Below are 24,787 nucleotides of genomic sequence, written 5' to 3'. Positions count from 1 at the left end.
AATGAAGTCAGTAGAGTGCTGAAGTCTGCAGCTAGGTGTTTATCAAGATGGATGTTGAAGTCACCAAGCAGAATCAGTGGAGTGCCATCCTCAGGGAAGCTAGAAAGTAACACATCCAACTCCTCCACAAAGTTACCGAGGTGACCTGGAGGACGATAGACCACTACCACATGGATTTTAACAGGGTGAGTAACAGTGATTGAGTGCGATTCAAATGAACTGGCCCGTAGAGATGGTAATGGATCAAATTTCCAATCATTTGAGATAAGCAAACCAGTACCCCCACCCCTCCCAATAGGCCGAGGAGTGTGTGAAAAAGTTAAATTGGTTGAAAGGGCTGCAGGAGTGGCAGTGTCCTCTGGTTTGATCCAGGTCTCAGTTAGGGCCATGAGGCTGAGCTGAGAATGAGTCCCAATAGATGAAATGAAGTCTGCTTTGTTTACAGCAGACTGACAATTCCAGAGACCAATTGGAATAGAGAGTAAAGTAGCAGAGGATGTTAGGATATAGCGCAAATTATTAGGATTGCGGCGTCTCGTGCGTTCAGAGCGTGAATTATGAGTGCTAGTAGTTATAGTTGAGATTTGAAAGCACATGGTGAATACAGATCAGAGAAAAGGCCAGATCGGAATTAGAAAAGAGCCGAACACAAATAATGAAAGGAAGATGATACTCAAGTGGCTTGTCGAGGTCCTTGCTCGAGAGGAGTTGCACAGGGAAGAGTTGAAGTCTTTACACTCGTCGGTCTTCACACTGCCGCTTCCACTGCCGCGGACTATCACGCTATTTATACTCACTTGAGTATCGTTATTGAAAGCAGCTGGGAACGCCCCCAACAAACTGACTCCCAACGTGGCAAAGACCAAACAAATGCTAACTCAACAAATGCTAACTCCCACACACACCACCAGAATACACCAAAACTACTAATACACACCACTGCACCACACAGACACACTTATCCAACAACAAATGAACAAACAATCAAAAATGAGAAAAGTTACAAACACTTACACAGTAGTTGTCTATCAGTCAATCAATGCTTCACCTCTAGCCAGCTGCTAACAAACACACGAGGCTTTTAATACCTCGCTGGCCACGCCCCCAACAAACTGACTCCCAACGTGGCAAAGACCAAACAAATGCTAACTCAACAAATGCTAACTCCCACACACACCACCAGAATACACCAAAACTACTAATACACACCACTGCACCACACAGACACACTTATCCAACAACAAATGAACAAACAATCAAAAATGAGAAAAGTTACAAACACTTACACAGTAGTTGTCTATCAGTCAATCAATGCTTCACCTCTAGCCAGCTGCTAACAAACACACGAGGCTTTTAATACCTCGCTGGCCACGCCCCCAACAAACTGACTCCCAACGTGGCAAAGACCAAACAAATGCTAACTCAACAAATGCTAACTCCCACACACACCACCAGAATACACCAAAACTACTAATACACACCACTGCACCACACAGACACACTTATCCAACAACAAATGAACAAACAATCAAAAATGAGAAAAGTTACAAACACTTACACAGTAGTTGTCTATCAGTCAATCAATGCTTCACCTCTAGCCAGCTGCTAACAAACACACGAGGCTTTTAATACCTCGCTGGCCACGCCCCCAACAAACTGACTCCCAACGTGGCAAAGACCAAACAAATGCTAACTCAACAAATGCTAACTCCCACACACACCACCAGAATACACCAAAACTACTAATACACACCACTGCACCACACAGACACACTTATCCAACAACAAATGAACAAACAATCAAAAATGAGAAAAGTTACAAACACTTACACAGTAGTTGTCTATCAGTCAATCAATGCACCACCTCTAGTATGCACCCTTCGAATGCAACCTCCGGAGGACGCAGCCTTCTGAAATGAGACACAGCTAATGACAACATGAGACAGGAACACGAGGCAGGAACACATGGGGGCATGGAATCACATGACAATAGACCACATGATGAAACCAGGTAGTGCATGACAAAACATGGCAGTGGCCGTCCCAAATAGCACACTTCATGTGCACTTTCGGACTTGTGGTCGTGTGCATGTCCGTTAAGTCCACAAGACCGTAGGGTGTCCCATTTGTCATTATAGCTTAAAGAATGGTACTTGTGAGCGCCCCCTTTGCGGCTGCTATGCGCCCTCAATGCACACTTCAGCTGAACCTGCAAGTTTGCAAGCTACGCAGAGGACTTCTTCCCGGCAGTCCACGAGGGTTTAGGGTGCCATTTCGGGGCAGGGCCAGTAAACATGAAAACCGTAAAACATGAAACATGAACCCAACACCAAAACACCCTGTGACAAATATGGAAATAAATGTATATATCTTTTTTTTTTTTTTTTTTTTTGCTTTTCAATATTTATTTATTTACATTAAAGTACTTAATTATTTAAACAAATTCTAAGTATTTTATGTCTCGCACTGAAAAAAAAAGTGAGGTTAAGTTGCTGGCATCTTTTCAGACATTAGAGTTAATGGATTACAGTGAACAACCAAAACAACTGTTAGCTGGCTAGTACTAAAAAGTCTAACTAGTAACAAGCAAGTTGAAATTTTATTAAATTTGTAACTAAGCCTGGAGGACCTTATTTTTGGCCTAAAGGCTTTTCTGCTTTACCTGATGGCTCCTCCTGCTACTTGCAAAGTACTTAAGAACAAAACTATACGACCCATGGCAAACCTAATGATTGATCTCTGATTGCTGTGGAGAGATCTCTGACTCTGAGTATGGCTTTAATGGAATCAATTCTCATGCATGTGTCCACCACAGGAGCTTTACTTGCTGCTTTGCTGTTGTTTTTGGTTGTCTATCTATTCTCCATCAGCTCCAGCTCTCCAGGAGATCCTCCAGGACCCAAACCACTGCCACTGCTGGGGAACCTGCTCATGTTTGACTTAAAGAAAACCTACATGAGCCTCTGTAAGGTGAGCTCTTTAACAAACAATTAAAATCAGATGATTAGAGACATCACAGTAGAAGTAAAAAGGCATTCTCATTTCTATTTTTTTGAGAAGGACCTGTATACTTTGTTTTTTTTTTTTTGCATATTTTGCACATTCTATACAATTTTTTTTTAATTATTAAACAAAAACTACAACTGTTAAAAGAGTAAAATAATAGCCAAGTTATTTTTATTCATGCATTACGTTTTGTTTTAATATAATGCAAATATATGCGTGTTTAAGAGTTGAATAATTTATGTGGATTATACTTGTAGTATAACATAAGCACTAGTCACGTTCAACGTACCTCTCTGTTCCCTCCTTCCGAGAACGAGGGTTACATATGTAACCAAGACGTTATTTACACTGAATAATGAATAACGAGTTTAAACAAATGTAATTAAAATGAAAATAATGATAGATGGATATTCATGCTTGTTGTAAACAGCTTAAAATATTATGTGAATGTTTGATAACAGGTATTGGACTTGTTATATTTTGATGTGGACAACATTGATGAAGAGTTTGATGCATCTGCAAAGCATTGACAGACTTTTACAGCTTTTCTTGATCTTTTCTCTCTTGCAGCTGTCAAAAAAATATGGGTCAGTTTACACGGTGCACTTGGGCCCCAAAAAAGTGGTAATATTATCAGGATACAAGACCGTCAAACAGGCACTGGTGAACCTTTCAGAGGAGTTTGGAGACAGAGATATTACACCCATATCACGTGATTTCAACCAGGGATATGGTAAGGCTTCACTTCATCATTTATTTATTTATTTATTTATTTATTTTTTATTTTATTTATTTAGTAGATGTAAATGTCAAATTAATTCAGCACTTGTGTATATATGCTTTTTTAAGTAAAAAAAAAAAAAAGAAAAAAAGAAAAAACACCAGTTTCTATTCTAGTAAGAGATCTTGGGCTCACTTTGGAATGATGGATAAATTATTCCTGTGTAGGGATTCTGTTTTCCAATGGTGAAAACTGGAGGGAAATGAGACGCTTTGCTCTCTCGAACCTGCGAGATTTTGGAATGGGCAAGAAAAGAAGTGAAAAGATTATCATTGAAGAAACACAACATTTAAAAGAGGAATTTGAGAAGTTTGAAGGTTTGAAGATTGTAAACCACAAGGACAAGGTAATAATGTGACTGAAACTGATTTGAGTATTAACATCTTGTTCACCCATGTGCAGGAAAACCAGTTGATACGTCTCTGCCAATTGCAATGGCTATTTCAAACGTCATCTCAGCCATTGTCTTCGGCACCAGATTTGAGTACAGCAACACTAAGTTACATCACATGATCAAACGAGCTCACGAAACCATGACGATGATTGGATCAGCTTCAGTTCAAGTACCCAGATATTTCTTTACAATACACCAGTAATTGTACAGTACAATTGTCACGTGTATGTAGTGTTTCGATGGTACTTTATAATTATTTGCAATTCTGCTTGTTTGCAGCTCTACAACATGTTTCCCTGGCTTCGCCCTTTTGTGCCGAATCAGAAACGTATCGTGAATAACGTCAGAGAAACAGTCAAACAAAGCAAGGAAATAATAAATGGTCTGAAGAAGACTCTGAACCCTCAGGAGCCCAGAGGAATCGCTGACTGTTTCCTGATACGACAGCAGAAGGACGAGGTACTGTTTATAGCTTTAAATCAAATCAAATTTAAATTACTGACTGACATCTCACTTTGGTAACACTTTATAATAACGTTCAGTCGTAAGTCATTTATAAGTGGTTAGTTAATGATGAACTTATCATTTACAAAACATTCAAAGGATTATCAAGTGATTTGCTAACAATTTATGAATGTTTTGTAAATTCCGTTACAAGTCATTTACAAGTGATTAGTAAATGATTAACTAATGATTTATGAAACATGACTACGTGTTCATTAATGATTAATGAGTGATTTGTTAATTATTTTACATATATTTAGTAGATTCAGTTATAAGTATTTTACAGTTTATTAGTTAATAATGAACTAATGATTTACAAAACATGACAATGCATTTCAGAAATGTTACTTTTTTGTATATTTTGTAGATTCAGTTATACATTATAAGTTATTAGATAATGATAAACAAATAATTTACAAATCATGATTATACATTCATAAATGATTAAGTATAATATGCTAACAATTTGCAAATCTGTAAGTTATCTTTAAAAAATAGCATATCATAAAATAAACAAACAGATCCTTAGTATATGGTTAAGTTACTAGTTAATATATTATTAATCACTGAAATGTCAGTGTACCATTATCTCAAGTCATGATCAAATGATGATCAAACCATTAGTAAATAATGAATATATAATTTATTGATGCATCATTCAATTTTTAAGCTAGTCTGTTAAAACCCACAAAATGCATTTATGCTAAAGCTTTTTTAAAGAATGCTAAATTACTAGTTGTCAAATTGATAAACATTGCAGAATGACTTAAAGTCAGGGGATTGCAGTGTTAAGTTAAATCCTTTCACTCAGTGGTGCAGACTTGTGTTCTGTGAGGGGTCTAGTGATAATGTGAACTGGTTTACCCTCCAGTGAAGCATCAGGTGCATGTGTCAGAGAAGACAGCTGTCTATACCCTCACCAGTCAGCATTTACATTAGAGTACACACTACAAAGTGTCCATCACCTGTTAGAGATGATGTTGTAAACGCATGTGTCTCAAACTTGGCCTCTGTGGCTCCCTCCGATCGCCACCAGAGGGCTCCTTCACCCGAGTATTAGCCTTTCCTGCACTACATTTCCCATAACCCCTTAACTGGATTGATTACACTCACACCTGCCTCTCATCACCCAGACTATTTAAGCTTCACTCTCGCATACACTCGTTGTGAAGACTTGTTTTGCCACGGCTGACATTTCTGTGCGTTTCATCTGTGATCGGTATTCCTGTGTTTGACCTTGGACTGTTTTGTACCCTCGAGTTTGTTTTGCTGCCTGCCCTGTGACCTACCTGCCTATTTCCTGTATTACTCTGTCTCGTCTGCTGCCTGCCCTGACCCTTTGCCTGCTCTCGTTTACGACTCTTCTTTGCCTTGTATACTACTGTTGTTGTTGTTGACCCCTGCCTGTACGACTACGTTTGTTTATAATAAAGCTGCAAATGGATTCGACCGAGTCTGCTGCCTCGTTACAGCATGAATAAATCATTTACAAATCTTTATCACCCTTTACAAGTGATCTGTACATGTATACAATGCATTTACAACGCTTTCTGCGTCCCCTAATCTAAAGTGTAGACTGTTCATTACTTGTAAATGTTTTACACATCATTTGTATATATTTCTTACCCGTTAACGTTACAAATGCATCCATTGATTGCTACAACAAATGTAACATTAAATGTGAAAATTAAATTCTGCTATTCCTCACCTGTTGCAATAGAAATGTGTAAATAGGTAATTCATCTAATTACTGTAAGCATTTAATTCCTATTTACATAACCAATCCCTTCCCTAAACCTCCCCGTTTGTGTTTCATATATATATATATATATATATATATATATATATATATATATATATATATATATATATATATATATATATATATATATAAACAGGCAGATACAACTGCAGGAACAAATTATTCAAAAAGTACAAATATTCCAAGTGTCCCGAGGCCAAACGATTGGTTTGTGTGAAGTAAATCCCCAAAAGCGATCAGCAGGGTCGGAGTCCATCAACCGGCCGATGATTAATGATTAACACATTTCAAAATGTGCCGCCCGGAACTTCCGGAAGAAACGTCACATCAGCTTTGACAGCATTGGCTGCAGTGTGTCTCGTGACCAATTGCGTCATTACGTCAGCTTTAATTGTAAAATGCCATTGGCTCTCATGTGTCATGTGACCGATTGCGTCCTGCTAAAGAGTCTTATTGGAGTATTATTTGAATGATATATATGAGAAATATGCGTTCATAAAGGGATCATCATTTCAATGATTAAAACATTAAGATCAACTCTGTTCTTCACATAAAGATATCCAATGACTTCAGAAAACTTTGAATGCAACATGAGCTAATACTTTTATACTGCTTTTGGTCAGTTTTTGCAATAAAAAGTAGCCTATTTATATTTATAAAATCATGTCTACTTTTACAAATGCAAAGAATTAAATGCGTCTTGATCTGATGCATTGGGATATGCATCAATACATTATATAGGCTACTCATCATTTACTAATGGTTTGATCATCATTTTTTCATGATTAACAATTTATTGAGATAATGGTATATTGACATTTCGGTGATTAATAATATATTAACTAGTAACTAAACCATTTACTAAGGATCTGTTTGATTATTTTATGAATTTTTTTTTTTTTTAAAGATAGGCCTAACTTATGACAGATTTGTAAATCGTTAGCATATTAATCATTTATGAGTGTATAATTATGATTTGTAAATTATTAGTTTATCATTATCTAATAACTTTTAAATCATTTATAACTGAATCTACAAAACATACAAAAAAGTAACATTTATGAAATGCATTGTCATGTTTTGTAAATCATTAGTTCATTATTAACTAATCAATTGTAAATTACTTAAAACTGAATTTACTAAATATAAGTAAAATAATTAACAAATCACTCATTAATCATTAATGAACACGTAGTCATGTTTCATAAATCATTAGTTAATCATTTACTAATCACTTGTAAATGACTTGTAACGGAATTTACAAAACATTCATAAAATGTTAGCATATCACTTGATAATCCTTTATGAACATTTTGTAAATGATAAGTTCATCATTAACTAACCACTTATAAATGACTTACAACTGAACGTTATTATAAAGTGTTACCCTTACTTTTTTGGCTTTCATTGTCATGATTTCTGCAGGAATCTCGCAAAACAGACTCTTTGTACCATTCAGTGAATTTACATTATACAATCAACAATCTGTTTAATGCTGGCACTGACACTACAACCTCAACACTACGCTGGAGTCTTCTGCTCATATCCAAATATCCTGAAATACAAGGTATGGCTGCAAAAAAAAAAAAAAAAAAAAAAAAAATCTGCAGGTTGATTTCCACCCTGTACATTTGATTCCTGTGCCCTAACACCCTCAAAACACCCTCCAGACATAGAAGTTCAATGGAGAAGTCAGCCGTTTGATCACAAAATCACATTGGGGTATTTTTAGGCTACATTTGACTGACCATTGGGCTACTTTTGTTGGACAGATCTGGCAACTCTGCTAGCAGGTCAAGTCAATCAAGCTTGTGTAGCAAGTCGCTTAATTGTAGTGACTATGCCACCCTGGATTACCAGAAAAAAACAAACCAATATAGCAAACAAGTGGTGCGTTACACTTAGAAATGGCAAGAGCCATGGGTTTCCGTACAAAAATATTTTATTTAAAGCTAAGAAAGTTGGCCACCAATTATCTAAAACCAGACATGGACAAGTGTCATGGATCGAAAATAGGGAAAACAAAATTAATCAATTGACTTAAATCTTGAATGGGCTAGTGTGTCAGCAACAGGTCTGCAATGGAAACCACAGCAGTCAGAATCACTCCCACCAAGTTCACTGCAAAAGACACAAAACTAGTGACACGGCAAAAATGACACAGCAATAGTGACACCCTTTTTTGAGGTAAAGCCTATAGTGCCATAGAGAACGCCAACGTTACGACTGTAACCTCGGTTCCCTGAGGAGGGAAAGAGCATTGCATCAAATGACTCTATGGGGAACGCTTGCGTGATGATGTCATGAAGCACATGTGAAATCAATCCAATAAGGTACGGAGACGTCAGAGGCGGGTGACGTCATGGACCAGGAAGCTATAAAGCCTGCCCAAACAAAGCCGCGCTAGCTTTGAAAGTCTGAAGTAGCCGCTCTGACAGACAAGTAGGAGGTACGGCAAGGCGATGCAACGCTCGTTCCCTCCTCAGGGAACCGAGGTTACAGTTGTAACCTAGGCGTTGCCTTTCAAAGGGCACCACCCCTATACCAATGCCACCATAACGAGAAGTGCCTGTCCAATGTGAAAAAAAGCACACTAGGATGAAAGCACTGACGACCCTGGGGTAGGCCCTGTGTCCAAAGAGTAGAACCTCACAAATATGTGCGGTGAGGACCAGCCTGCCGCTTCACAAATATCTTGCAGGGCCACCCCTGACATAAAGGCCTTAGATGCCGCCATATTCATAGCAGAATGTGACCGGACCGCCAAAGGAGATGGCTGTCCGACCGACACATAAGCAAGTGAAATGGTTTCAACCACCCACTTGCTCATCCTTTGCTTTGAAGCTGAGGCCCCTTTGCTAGGTGCCCCAAAGTACACAAACAATTGCTCAGACTTACGCCACAGGGCAGCTCTGTGGACATTAGCATCTAAAGCCCCGTTTCCACCAAAATTACCTGGAACAATTTGTACCAGGAACTTTTTTACAGGAACTTTTCTCCCCCCCAGACCTGCAGCTGTCTGCGTTTCGACCGCGATAAAGTTCAGATTAGGCAAATTAGTCCGGTGATGTAGGACTGCGCGCGACTGCTCCTCCAAATCAGTGAAGGACAGTAATCATTTTTAAGTGTACCAATTGAAAGATTTAGTGGACTGTTTACATGAGACGTTATCTAAACCGATCTGGTGTTTACATGTGATGACTTTCAATCGCAATCAACTCTTAACCGCCACCAGGACTAATACTGTATTATTTATAGCTATTTGTTGTGTAATAATCATCTCAGAAAAAAAAAATCTTCTGTCAGGCGCAGTTAAAGTAAAAACTGCCCGGGGCAATATACGCTGTGTCATTACTCCAACATTATCTTCATAACTCACGAAATAAAAAGTTTACCCCTCAGAAAAATTTACTTTCCCCCTTGTCAACATGAGCGCGGCGCACGCCGTCACGTCATGTAAGGACACACACTTAAAAGTAATCGGTCAGGCCGTTTACATGGTGAAAAAAAATTAATAACGAGTATGGAAGAGATTCAAGCTGTGCCGCTTTTGCTGGTTATGTATAGGTTTACTTAAGAGGTAATTAACAACGACAGAAAAGAGCACTAATATGCAGATTCAGCAGCATATTCAGAAAGTTTGTAAAGCTAGATTTAAAATGACAATGTATATTATTATCAGCTATTATGGTCATTGAACGTGAGATGGCTGAGACGACCGCGCGCCACCAGACAGAGAGCAAGACTGATATTTACTGAACGCAGAACGAACCTCGCAAAAGACTTTTAAAAATGCCCGTTGAACTAAAATGCTGCGTGAGCTCAACCAATCAGCATGTTCAGCGCCCAAGTCCCGCCCTCGAAAGTTTCTGAACTTTGAAAAAGTACTACCTCGCGAGCAGGGCCGTTTGGAGGGGGAAATATTTACCCGGAACTTCATTTAGACCCTGGTTCCTGCGGTCTAAACACACGAAGTACCACCCAAAGTTCCTAGTTCCTGGGTAAAGTTCCTGTGGTGGAAACGGGGCTTAACGCCCTAACCGGGCAGAGCAAATTATTTTTCTCCTGATCCGAGTTGATGAAAGGTGGAGGACAGAAGGCCTGCAGCACAATGGATCTAGCTATGTTAGTAGGAACCTTAGGGATGTAACCCGGCCAAGGGGGAAGGTAGGCCTTAACCATACCCGATGCATTCTCCAAGCACGAGGGAGCCACAGAAAGAGCCTGCAGATCTCCAATTCTCTTTAAAGATGAGATAGGAAGGAGGAACAAAGCTTTTAAGGTTAAAAACTTGTCAGGAACCTCCTCAAGGGGCTCGAATGGGACCTGGCACAAGCTCTGGAGGACCGTGGCCAAGTCCCACGACGGCACTCTAGTGCAAACTACAGGCCTAAGCCTCAAAGTACCACGAAGTAAACGAGACACCAGGGGGTCTTTACCCACAGTCATACCACCCAGCGGGCTGTGGTAGTCACCAATGGCTGCCACATAAACCTTAAGGGTCGACGGGGATAACCCTGCAGTGAACCGATCCTGCAGGAAGTCCAGCACTGTACTAACCGGGCAGTCTACCGGATCCTGCTGGCGACTATGACACCATGATGTGAAAACCTTCCACTTCAGGTTGTAAAGTTTCCTAGTCGACGGAGCTCTGGAATGCAGAATGGTCTGTACAACATCAGTTGAGAGACCTGAACTCACGAGCTGGGCCCCATCAGAGGCCAAGCCCACAGGTTCCACAACTCGGGCCAGGGGTGTAAAATGGCACCCCCCGCTTGAGACAAAGAAGGTCCCTCCTGACAGGTAACTGTAGTGGCAAACCCACAAGGAGAGACACTAAGTCTGGGAACCATACTCTGCCCGGCCAGCGCAGGGCTATTAGAACGAGTTGCACTTGGTTCCTCCAAACTATATCCAAAACTCCTGGGAGCAAAGCCACAGGAGGAAACGCATACAGATGTAGCCTCGGCCATATCTGTACCATAGCATCCAACCCTAACGGGGCTTGATGTGAGAGGGAGAACCAGAGTGGACAGCGCGTTGTCTCTTGAGACGCAAACAGATCCACTTGTGCCCGTCCGAACACTCTCCAAATCTGTTCCACCACCTCGCGGTGGAGCCTCCATTCTCCTGGCCTCAACCCCTGTCTTGACAGCATGTCTGCTCCCGTATTCTGGGTCCCAGGGATAAAGGCTGCTCTGAGAGATAAGCAACCACCGATGTGTTGTCTGACCGGACTAACACATGATGTCCCTTGAGGTCTGTGAGGAAGTACTAGAGGGCCAGAAATACTGCCATCATCTCCAGGCGATTGATGTGCCATACGAGATGATGGTCCCTCCACAGACCTTGAGCCGAGTGACCGTTTAGGACTGCTCCCCAGCCCGTGAGGGAAGCGTCTGTCATTAACATCTTGCGACAACCAAACATCCCCAATACGGGACCCTGGGACAGGAACCAAGGTTTCTTCCACATATTCATAGCACGTAGGCAACGCCACGTGACTCTGATCATGCGAAAAGGGCTGCCCCTCGGGGAAAACCCTTTGGTCCTGAGCCACCACTGTAGCGGCCTGTAACACCAGAGGTGGCAGGGATGGCAGAACGGCCCCTTGAGGGCATTGAGGAGAGGCAGGCACCAACAAATGTGGTGTGTAATGCTTCTCTTTGGGGGGGCATGCCCTCAAAGGTCTGACCCCTCGGCCGTCATGACCTTTTCCCCGCAGCCTTCTTGGAGATAATAACGGTCCTCAGATCCGTTTTACCCCTCGAAGGCTGCAGCAGATTGTGCTTCCCCTGTCCCCAGCCCTTTTGTGGGGGAGCACTTTATTTTTAGAAGTTTGGGGCTGCTCAGTAGCAGCAGCCCCGGAGAAATGTGAGCGGCAGGGGAGGAGCATCTGGAATGCCACCGCTTGCTTAGATGCCTCCTGTTACCTATCAACGTCCGAATTAACGGCGTCGCCAAAAAGGCCCAAGGGAGACAGGGGGGCATTCATAAGAATTTGTTTAATCTTTTTCCTTAATTGAACTCAAATTAAGCCAGAGATGCCTCTCAGTGGCTACCAAGGCTGCCATAGAACAGCCGATGGGTTTAGCCATCTCCTTAGCAGCCTTGAGAGACAAATCTGTGGCCTTACGCAGTTCGCAAACCTCTTCGTTTTAAATAGCCCTGCCCTCTTCAAAATCTCTTAACAGCTCGGCCTGATAGGCTTATAACAGCGACATGGTGTGGAGACATGCCGCAACCTGACCAGCCGCTGGATAAGCCTTACCCACCAAAGCTGAAGTGGTTCTAACAGGTTTAGTGGGTAATGCAGGGGATTTTAGGGAAGATTTAGACTCAGGGGAAAGATAACTGGCTAGTGTATCTTCAATCTTAGGCATCTCCTCATAACCATGGTCTTTATAATTCATTATAGAGGAATACTGGGATTTTTGTGCATTGTAAACTTTATATGAAACCGGTTTTTCCCACGATCTCGCGACCTCTGTGTGGAGATCGGGGAAAAAAGGTAAGCCCCTGCACTGAGGTCGTGATCGGGATGGCAGAAAACGTTTGTCTAATTTACTCTTAGAACGAACGTACTGCTGATCTGCTGGCCACTCAATATTTAAACATTCAACAGCCCGTGTCACAACCTCAACCAGTTCATCATATGCATGAGAAAGAGGTGGCGAATCCTAACTTTCTCTGACACTGACACTCTCCAGCTCCTAAGAACTAGAGAGCCGCATCAGAGGTGCCTCAATTGGGACAGAAGTAACCGCATCATGTGCTTCATAGCCCCGAGAAAAGGCACTGGATCTATCAGGTGAAGGCAGAGATAGGGCAGCGCCCGTCTCTAACCCTGCTGATAGATCCATTTGTGAACCCCAGGACTGCAATCGCCACTGTGCCTCGGCAGCAGCCGGACCAGAGCCCTGAGGAACACAAGCCTGAGTGCCCTCGCAAAAAGACGCCAGGCGGGATCGGAGTGTCCGCATGGGAAGCACTTCGCAGTGCCCACAGCCAGCGCCCTCGAGCGCTGACTGTGCATGCTCCTTTCCCAAACATGCCACAAAAAGAACATGTGTGTCCCCTCCCGTAATGAAATGAGGGCAGGGGTGCACACATCTCTTAAACCGTTGCATATTCGCCAGTGTTTGTTTTTAGATTCATTTTACTGAACTAGGAAAAAACACTGAAAATCGCTTTGAACAGACCACACATAGAGTGCTACTAAAGACACAGAAGCTAGCGCTGCTTTGTATGGGCAGGCTTTATAGCTTCCTGGTCCATGACGTCACCCACCTCTGACGTCTCCGTACCTTATTGGTATGATTTAACATGTGCTTCATTACATCACGCAAGCAGCCGCGGCCACTCAGGAAGTTGTTTAAAATCCTGCTGCACCACAGAGCGCTTTCGTGCAGCTCATCTGTCAGTCAATTCAAAATTGAGCTCGCGTGTATATAATGTGCGCGTCAGGTGGCGGTGTGAGTGAGATCCTGAGGCGCGGGGCTGAGCTTCGCGTACGTCTTCACCCGCTTTAGGCACAAGGCACAAACGCACTCAAAGTGTTCTTTTCCTCTCTAGGCAGGTATTTTTTTAGGTTTATTTATCAAAATGTTCTTTTATCTTTTATTCTTTTATCTAAATCCTTAGTCGAGGACAGCCCTAAAAAATACACACACACTGTCTTAGATGTTACTTCATGCACCAAAGACGGACAGATTTAAATGCATCCAGAACAGAGCCACTCGAAAAAGAAAAAGTAATAAATAAATAAGATATTTAAATATATATATGAAAAAACAAAAATCAACATTCAAGCCCACTTAGGCATGTTTTGACATGGACATAACTGCACGCCAAAAGCAGCAGCGCTCAAAGAGCGAGAGTTGGAGAGTGAGAAAGTGAAAGGGAGCTGCTCAACTTCTAAAAAAGGATATACTCGATGATCCAGAGAAGTAATATTTTGACGACATTTTACAAAAAAATAATTCAATATCTTTGTTAACAGCAACAGCTGGCGCTCCGATTAAAGTTATGCTCTGAAAGCACACCGCACTTAGCCTAGAAATCTAGACGTGACTCTGCAAGACTTGGAGTTAAGCTTTTCTCTGAGAAAAGAATGGCACTGAAGTCATTTTTAAAAAGGGAAGATGTGTTCGGAGTTTAGCCGACCGGATACGGCAAATGTTTAATCTATCAATGAGCTCCGTTTCACCTTCATTGCTCTGGTTGGTTGTAGCGCTATCTTATTGCGTGCAGAGGGAGTTTGAAAGTCAACCGTTTATCCCGCCCCTCAGATTGAGCTGCCAATGGTGAGTTTCCAGACCAAACATCTTGATGTGGGTCTGGCTTGTCAGGCTACACCACACTGAAAGCAAGCAGCACACCACCCCACACACTCAGCTTTATGATTACCCAACGTCACACTCCGTAGTCTGTAGCAACAACTCAAAGGGACAGGCTTTCGACCATGACGCACTCCAAAAGGCATAAACAGGTTTATATACTCCAATAGAGCAATCGCTCATTGGCTACGTATTAAGTGATAGTACTTGTCTAAAACATCACCAAGCCTTGCTACACTTGCGTGAGCTGACTCTCAGCTGATCCATGTTTACTTATACGTTTGTATGCAATCTTTGCAAATTTATTTAAAAAAAAAGCTAGAAAAAAAAAACATGTACATAAGTATTCACAGCCTTTGCTATAACACTCAAAATTGAGCTTTCCACTGATCATCCTTAATACTTGAAACTTGATTGGAGTCGACTTTGTGATTGTCCAGCTGGTGGCAGTAAATGCACCTTAACTTAGCTGGTTTGCCAACTACATAAAACACCAAAAGAAGAAGAACAACTCTATGAATGTTCTTTGCTGCGTCCCGATTTCCCTACTTATACTACATCCTTAAAGTATGCACTCTTTATGTGAAAAAAAGTACATATTTTTGAGTGTGTTGCAAAAAACTATGTAAGCTTTGGTACATACTACTTCGTCATCTTTAACAGAATCTGTCGCTTAGTAATGTGCATCCCATCACCGTTTAAACTGCTCTGTCAATCATCTTCACAGTTCAAATCCTCCACATTCAGTTTCATTTCCTACCGTATCGGAGAGAAATGTAGCCGCATGTTGATCTGCCATGTGTGGGTCTTTAATGCAGAGACTCTCCTCATGTGTTTGCAGTTTAAATAAAAGATGCATTTAAAAGTTAATGGCCAAACGTCATTACAAAAGTTCCCAATGCTACTGCAGGTGAAATATAATGTGAATAGCACTGAATAAATATATTTTTGTCAGGTTAAATATTGATAGTTGATCACTCAAACCTTTATCTAAACCGTTCTACTTAACCGTCGGACTCGCACATCCATCATGTTTGTAGATTTCAAACAAACTTCTTTCAATCAATCATTTAATCAATCAACTTTATTTGTATAGCGCTTTTACAATCACAAATGTGTCAAAGCAGCCTCACAGTATCAAACAGGACAATATTGCAACAAAATTAGATTTGGCTGTAAAGTCATTCTGGAGAAAACAGTGATGCTATCACCTTATTTTAATTTATCATATAGCGACAATGTTGGAAGATCAGTATTATAGTTTATAGAATTAAATAAGACCTCATAAATAAATTGTATTTGTATATTTAGTGGAATAACTTGAATCATAATTTTAGTGTCCGGAACTGAGCAATCCAAGCCAAAGGCGACAGTGGCAAGGAACCAAAACTCCATCAGGGCGTGATGGAGAAAAATAAACCTTGGGAGAAACCAGACTCACTTGGGGTGCCAGTTCTCCTCTGGCCTATTAACACACCATGTATGATTATTATTCTGGCAACCTTACAGGTTACATATTTTTTTACAATACTTTCAAGTACTGAATCTTGTAGTCTAGATTTCTTTCTTCAAAGCAATGTAAAAAATCATCCTGCCATCAATCCTGTATTCATCCAAGGCTGTATGCACAGCAAGGCTAATCTCTGCCATCTGGCTCCTGATAATTACATTTTTTAGGTTTCTCATAATAATGACTTAGTATTTCATAATGATGAGAAACTTACTTGTAATTATGACTTAGTATCTCATATTGTTCTTGCATTTAAACTTCTTTGACCAGCAGATGTCGCTAGCGGGTCACCCTTCTGCTCTGCTGCTTTGTGCATATTACGTGATTGTGCATAAGAAAGTTACTTATTATTATGAAAAAAGTTATTACAAGAAAATAATTCATTTTTAAGAGAAAGTTTCTCATAATTAATAATAACTCATTGTAATACGATATGACAATTATGAGAAAGTTTCTCATTATGAGTATAGGAAGTATAATGAGATTGTAAGTCTCTGTAACGTAGAGATCCTCTGATGGCAAGTTTGAAGGTGAAGTCATGTGCAGTTAATTTGACAACGCGGGCGGATACAAAATAAACAAAAGACTTGATGCAGAAACAAACTCACCAACAACGGTATACACAACCAAAGCTATACAAAGACACATGGCAAACATGAGGGCTTAAATACACACACTACTGAGGAGACAATGGACCCCTGTCAACAATCAAACAATGAACCAAAAGGAACATTACGACATACAACAAGGGAGCACATGGCAGGATCACATGACAAACAAGGGTAGCACATGGCAAACCAGGGGTTCGTTCTTCGTACCTCACTTAATACATGATTGAGATGATTTGACAGATCCCAGATTTTTTTTCTTTCTTACATGATTCCCAATTATTTATAGTATTATACACCTTTTACATGACAATATAATATTATTTTCAATTAAACTTTTTGTAGTAAATGTTCTTGTTAGCAAGGAGGAAGAAGGCAAGGGGTCGGCGTTCTGGGACTCGTGAGCACAGTTTATTCTTCTTGAATAAATACAAAAACGGTGTGTACATCACACAAAACATAAATCATATCACTCTCAAAAGTTTTATCAACGGTTTTGAGCAGGCTTACTTACGTCACTCTCCCGAACTCCTTGGCTGCGTCCGAAACCTAGAAAATGCTGCCTTCGGAGGACACATATGAAGGCAGGAAGGCGTCAAGCAATGCCCGAATCTAATGTTAGCTTCACTTCCTGTCTGCTGAGAGACCTTCATCTGATCGATTTTTGAAGTCATCATACATGTATCCTTCGCTTCCTGTGATATCCCACAATCCTGTGCTTTCCATTCAGTGACAGTTGAGCTTGGAAAATAGATGGCGTCCGAAAAAAAATGTTTTTTTGTCTCTAGCGAGAAATGACTAATGTAGTAATTAAATATGTGTTTAGTCCTCACCAAAGTTCTCTCTATATTGCTGTCGATCATTAACGTGTTACACTGCCTTAGAAGTCTGTCCGAAATCAGTTTCGTGAGGTGCCTTCATGCACAAAACGCTGCCTTACAAGTCATTGCCTGACAAGGCAGCGAGGCAACGAGTCAGCTGCCTAGGTTTTCGGACGCAGGCCTTCTCTCCGTGCAGACCTCGCTAAACCACACTCCCTCCACCACACTTTTATATTACTATAGTTATTATTTAAAATTATTATTGCTCCTGGTTCAGTAATGAACTCTTTTAATAAAGTAGCAGTGGCTGAGACATATTTAAGTATCCCCTGTATTACAAGTATCAGATGCAATCTAATCCTGTTTGCATTAAGTAAGCCTGCTCCTGAGCAGGTTTAAGCTTACGGACCTGTTGCTATGACAGCAAGTCTAGGATGAGCTTCAAAGAACCAAACAAGCCAAGATCAAGCCAAATTGTTGACAATCAAATCCATCCAACTGAGATAGCAAGGTACGAAGAACAGACTCCAGGAAACAAACATGACATGAAACAAAACCAAAACACTAGACATTACAGATTCCCCCTCTTTGGGGGAGGGATGGCAGGCCATGCTCATGCAAGGGCACAGGACATGGATCATGGCATGGCGGGCCTGGGAGTATGGGTGGACCGGGGCCGTGGAGCCTTATCAGTGTACCTATAGCCCACTATCCCCCAAATGTCCTTGGTTCGAGCTATGAGGTTATGGGCTGGAGCCATCACTGGACTCTGGTACGGGGCTTTGCTAGAAGGATCTAAGTAACAACGTATCTACGGGGCTGGAGAAGGATTAGGGTGCCATTTGGGACAGGACCTAAATTGAAACACTACATTAGTCTCTAATGTTTCTCATTATTATGACTTAAAATAAAAAAAACTCATATTTAGCAGAAATCAACTTCCATAAGTAACACATTAAATAAAACATTATTTTATTTACTGAAAAAAAAAATAGTTTAGAGTGACCAGGAGGTCGTTTAGAGTGACCAGGAGGTCGGTTGTTTAGAGTGTAGATCAGGAGGTGACTAGTCCTTGATCAAGTCAAAACCAATATTATTACCTTATTTTATAACAATTTGATTTCTACCGGTCTGCAAATCTACTTATTAATTAACCACTCAAATCACCAATCAAATCACCAGGTGTACATGAGGAACTGCGTTTCAATCATGCGTTGGGTTTAATTTCTGTTACACACAGAATGCCACTGGCAACACAGTGGCTATTTAGACATACATGAATCTATCCAAAAGAACAAAAAGAAATAAGGGATTCTCCTGCATGCGAGTCAAAAATATATGTCGTCAGTCACATGGTGAGCTAATTACATCTACATTTCACAAAGTTAGTCATATACTTCACAATCAACATCACTGAACTTCCAATTTAACATTATTTGTGAGATAAACATGTTACAAAAATAATGTAATTTTGTAACATTATTTGTGAGATAAACATATGTTACAAAAATAATGTAATTTTGCTGGGGCACATTTTTACCTTCTCTCAGGGGAAGGGTTGTGGTTTTAACAGGTTAAAGGCAAATAACCCACTTAATCTCGATACCAGAGGTCGCGCAAAAACAATTAACAAAAAAACAAAAACAAAACTGTAATTTTGATGAAAGTAATAATATTTACTGGAACATTTTTAACCCTGTTATAGATGCAAAGTGTTAGCCAGAGTCAAATATTCAGTAATGCTGTTATGCTTTAATGCTTGTGAATTTAAGCCGAGGTCCAAGACGAGATTGACCGAGTTATCGGTGGACGTCAGCCAGTGGTGGAAGACAGAAAGAACTTACCATATACCGATGCTGTGATCCATGAAACACAGCGATTTACAACTTTATTACCCCTTGGTGTCCCCCATCAGACCACCTCTGACGTTCACCTGAACGGATACCTCATCAAGAAGGTCTGGCTCCAATAAGAGCATGCTGTGTTCTTGATTATGTGTTTGCACCATTTATCATTGATCAATTGTGTTGTTTTGTGCAGGGAACCAGTGTGATCGCACTACTGGTATCTGTATTGAGGGATGAAAATGAGTGGGAAACTCCTGACAGCTTCAACCCAAGACACTTCCTAAATAAGCAGGGACAGTTTGTTAAAAATGACGCCTTCATGCCCTTCTCTGCAGGTGCAGTGGACTTCTAAATCACCAATTATATTATGCCATCAAAGGTGATTTTTGTTAATACTTTGCTTATTGTTTTCTCAGGCCGCAGGGTTTGTCCTGGAGAGAGTTTGGCCAGGATGGAGCTCTTCCTGTTCTTCACTTCCCTCCTTCAACATTTCCGCTTCACTCCTCCTCCTGGAGTGTCTGAAGATGATCTGGATATCACTCCAGTCGTGGGCTTCACCCTGAACCCGAACCCACACAAACTCTGTGCAATAAAGCGGTCTTAAAGTTATATATGCTGTTAAATATTAGCCATTATTGGACTGACAATGTCATTTATTTAAAAAATAATAAATAAAAAATAAAAATTAACCCTCTGAACCCTGAGGTGGTTCTGGGACCTGGAGGTGTTTTGACATGCCCTAAAATTTGTTCTTATTTCTGTTACTTGTAACATTTTAATGGCTAAAGTATGATTACTCTGTATTCAGCATAAACTCTGCTACAATAAAATGTGAGCAGCATGTATGTAAAAGTTTATAGTTTTGAGAAAATTATGTTTATGTGTGGTGTGTTAAGAAAAATATTTTAAGTCACTGATACAGTTTTACAGGTCCATTTACAACCCTATAAATTGTCCCCAGGATGTAATGCTCTGTTTTTTCCTTATTTGGAAGAGTCATTAATATTAATGTTGAGCTCTGCTCTGATTGGCTTATTTACCCACTCACAGCACACAGCAGTTCAGTTGTTCAGTGAAGCAGCTTGTGAGTCCTGACAGAACACAGACCGACTGAAAGACACTTTAAGCATAACATCTGAATTGGAGATTGCTAAAATGGAGCTTACTTGTTTATTGGTGCTTTCAGATCATCCACGCCACGCGAGAGAGCTTGCGTGTATATGGTTGCCAGATTGTACATGTTTAGGTAAAACACCGGATAGTATATGTGACCCGTCACAGAAACCAGGGACACAAGTCGGCAGCTCTACTAATGAGCAAAATTAGAAAGAAGCGTTTTTGTTTTTTTTTTCAAATTATGCAGTTTTCGCTTTTTTTGCAGAATCTGTTATTTGAAATCATGAAGAAGCCTCTCCGTGTTTGAGATGGCATTAATTGTATATTTAAAAGTGTATATTTTGAGGTTGAAGGGACGCGTGGCTAATAATTTATGCAGCGCTCTGGACGGCTGTAGAGATGATCTAAGCGAGGATGAAAGCGACATAATAAGTAAGGGATAATGTACAAAGAAAAACAGTTCCAAACTGCTTTAAGCCTTTATCTATTGCTGCTAAATGTTGAAAATGAATGCTGAAAGGGTTAGTTCACCCAAAAATGAAACCAAGCCTATGATTTACTCACCCTCAAGTCATTATAGGTGTATATGACATTCTTCTTTCAGACAAATACAATCAGAGTTATATTTAACCCTTAAATGCATGACTTTTTCGCCAAACATTCTTACAGGGGGTGTGGCTTTACAGGGGGTATGGCTTATCTAAATGAGATGTAAATGAGCCCTATTGCCACTCCCATCAGGGGAGAACAGGTGAGAACTGCAAAACTTTAGAGGCTGTTTTCTCTCGTTTACACTTTTCTAAAGGCATATATTCAGATTGCCACAACTTCTCCAAATATTATCAGATTTCCATGTGTTACACATCGTTGGAAAGCTTGGAGACTACACTTTCAGAATATGTGAATAACTCAAAATGCCCCAGACCGACTTGTGTCCCCACTTTCCGTGACTGGTCACATATGTGGTCCAGAAGCAGATGGAGGCCATCAAACACATCCTGCCCCGGCGGCCATCGAACGCACCCATTCCGTCACCACTTTGGTGCCGATAGTCCCGCTGGTACGGTCCCTGGGAGCCTGGCTAGTGCTGCCCAAACCGTCCCGCTGACTCATTTGCACCATCAGACTCGGCTAAGCGATTCAGTTCACCCGGCGTCGCCCCAAGTTCAGGAGCATTCACTTCACCTCCGTATCGAAGGAGAATGCCCAGGTGCGACAGGTGGAGATTGCGGTCCTATGTCTCGATTATCCCTCGAAACAGGCCCTTTATTCGCTTTGCGTTAGACGGACGAGCATATCAGTAGAGGGTCTTAACCTTTGGGCTAGCTCTGTCGCCCGAGACTTCACGAGTCTTCTCGACGACTGGCTGATTCTGGCTCAGTCGCGAGGGCAGTTGTGCGAACACAGTGATATGGTGCTCAGGTGCCTCAGCCAGTTGGGGCTTTGGGTCAACAGGGAGAAGAGCAAAATCTGCCCCATGCAGAGGATCTCTTTTCTCGGGATGGAGCTGGACTCGGTCTCTCAGACAGCGCGCCTCACCGAGGAGCGCGTCCAGTCGGTGTTGAACTGCTTGAATTCGCTCAAACGCTGAACAGCGGTACCACTGAAACAATTTCAGGGGCTCCTGGAGCATATAGCATCTTCAGCCGCGGTAATGCTGCTTGGATTGCTTCATATGAGACCACTTCACTGGCTACGCAATCGAGTCCCGAGATGGGCATGGCACAGCGGTTCCCTCTGTGTCCAAGTGACACTGAGTTGTCGCTAAACCTTCAGCCCATGGTTGGACCCTTCATTTCTACGGGCAGGAGTGCCCCTAGAACAAGTGTCCAGGCATGCTGTTGTCTCCACGTATGCCTCATCCACCGGCTGGGGTGCCACATACAACGGGCTTGCAGTTTCGGGTCTGTGGATGGGACCCCAACTGCAATGGCACATCAATTACCTCGAGTTCTTAGCAGTTCGTCTTGCACTCAGCCACTTCCAGGGGCCGCTGCGTACATCAAAAACTACAACAACAACCTGTCGCATTTCACAACTCACCTGCCATCTTTTTCTGTGGAGTCAGAAGCATCTGAGGTCGCTTTACACCACTCACATTTCGGGCCTGATTAATCGTGCAGCAGACGAGCTCTCATGTTAGCAGGTGCTCCCGGGAGAGTGGAGACTCCATCCCCAGGTGGTCCAGCTAATATGGAGCATCTTCGGGACCACACAGGTATACCTGTTTGCCGCCCCGGACTCGGCCCTTTGCCAGTTGTTCTACTCCCTGACTATGCGGACCTTCAGCACGGACGCTCTGGAGCTCAGCTGGCCCCGGGATCTATGCAAGTATGCATTTCCGTCGAACGTGACTGACTGAAAGGGAATGTCTCGTTTACATACGGTAACCCTCATTCCCTGAAGGAGGGAACGGAGATGTATGTCCCGTCGCCACAGTTGCTGTACCATCACTGCAGAACGAGTCGCTAGTTCGGCTCCTCAGTGAAAAACAATGGTGCGTGGGATCTCTTCCGTTTTATACCTGCGGGGCGGGGTATGCAAAACATGCACGCCAATGGCCATTTACCTGTTCTCTTTAATCTCGAAGCTGATAGGGGCTCCCAAAAGTGATCCTGATTCATCTGTGACGTCCGACGTACGTCTCCAAAAGGGTTACCATATGTAACCGAGACGTTTTGAGAAAAAAATAAAAAAATATTTATGCAAAGTTTGTGAGAATTAATTAATTAATTAATTAATTAGTTAATTAATTAAGTCACTAAATAAGGCCATAAAAAAGACTTGAAAACTGGATCACGTAGGCTAGAAAGTTTATTTTAATGAAATTATACTAAGAAATAAGAAAATAAAACTGCCAGTAGGTTTCTTTTACTAAGAAATAAGATACTAAAACTGCCAGTAGGATTAAAAGCGTTAACTTAACAGTATACATTTTCTCCACATTAATCCTAGTTTGACAAGTAACTGGCAGCAGATTATATTGATTTGTTAAATGGCCTGAAAAGGCCTTAGACTTTCTTTTATGTAACAGAACAGGGACAGAGACAGGCACACTGGGTTCCCACTTGTTCTGTAAACATTTGATAAAGTCACTGTTATCATAGCAGGAACACAAAACACATCACTGATAGCTGGAATCAGTTGTTTTTGGTTCACCCACAACAGATGGAGGAAGGTGTGGCCTGGCGTTGTGACTGTAGAAGACTCACTGGAGGAGGGGGAGGGCGAGCTGGGCCCATCGGCTTTGGTCATTGTGATGATTTTTCTCTGAGAAGCTCAGATGCAGGAATGCTGGAGAGAGGAATAACATGTCTGGTTGGGGGGGGGGTGCTCTGGTGTTATTGGAAGCTGAAATATATTGTCCTGGCTTCGCTGTCCATTTTCCAGAAAGTCATCCTAGGGTGCTGAATCTTGGAGCAGTTCTAATCCTTCACAGTCTGTCTGTGGTGAGCTCTGTGGGCAGGGCTCAGCTGGGAGTGTGTCCGTGAGCAATTGTTGTTGTGGCTCTGTGGTCTTATCATTGTCCTAGTGGGATATGTCAACCGCATGTCCATTCAGTTGCTGAAATGAAGTCCTGTGGACTTCAACTCAGACCTGTTTGCATCTTGGGGTTCGTTTGATTTCAGCTAAGCTGTTACTTTATACACACACTACCCGGGTAGTAGGAAAAAAAGGCCTTTATACATTTTACACTACACGCAGACTTTGAGAAGAACCCAGGAGAACTTTCTGACATTTTCCTTTAATCTTCTTTTATTTCTACTATTTTGTTTTATTTGTTTCTTGGAAGGAAAATAACACTTTGAGTGTGTTTCAGTGCAAAGGAAAACTTTTCCAATTTTACTCAATTGTTGTTGTGTAAACGTACATTTACTAAGGGAATGTTCTAGCCTGACGTGGTCATACTCAATTCTAGTCAGAATATGAGTCTGAAACTGCTCCGTTGTGCTGTGGCGTGTGAGGCGTGTTTCAACCGATGAGGCGTGTTTCAACCGAACTAGGAAAGACATCAATTGGACAGACCTACAATCAATCAGATCAACGAAGGGACGCATAACGTTACTTGTCAAATGTCAACAGAGCTCAACTGCACTGT

General features: G+C 41.5%; 1 protein-coding gene across 1 annotated transcript; it reads left to right on the top strand.

Annotated features, from left to right (window-relative positions):
• The first annotated feature begins 2,716 nt into the window (after positions 1-2,716).
• LOC137092239 (cytochrome P450 2K6-like) lies at positions 2,717-20,478 on the top strand. Its single transcript, XM_067456509.1, has 9 exons — positions 2,717-2,970; positions 3,577-3,739; positions 3,955-4,104; positions 4,190-4,350; positions 4,461-4,640; positions 7,873-8,014; positions 19,498-19,682; positions 19,766-19,907; positions 19,989-20,478. Exons 1-9 carry the CDS (start codon positions 2,773-2,775, stop codon positions 20,174-20,176), a joined length of 1,509 nt encoding a protein of 502 aa, XP_067312610.1. The 5' UTR covers positions 2,717-2,772; the 3' UTR covers positions 20,177-20,478.
• Positions 20,479-24,787: the final 4,309 nt, after the last annotated feature.

This window comes from Pseudorasbora parva, chromosome 2, assembly GCF_024679245.1.
Source record: "Pseudorasbora parva isolate DD20220531a chromosome 2, ASM2467924v1, whole genome shotgun sequence".
Taxonomy (NCBI): Eukaryota; Metazoa; Chordata; class Actinopteri; order Cypriniformes; family Gobionidae; genus Pseudorasbora; species Pseudorasbora parva.
The sequence above is the reverse complement of the archived record's forward strand: the minus strand, read 5'-3'. Positions and strand labels throughout refer to the sequence as shown.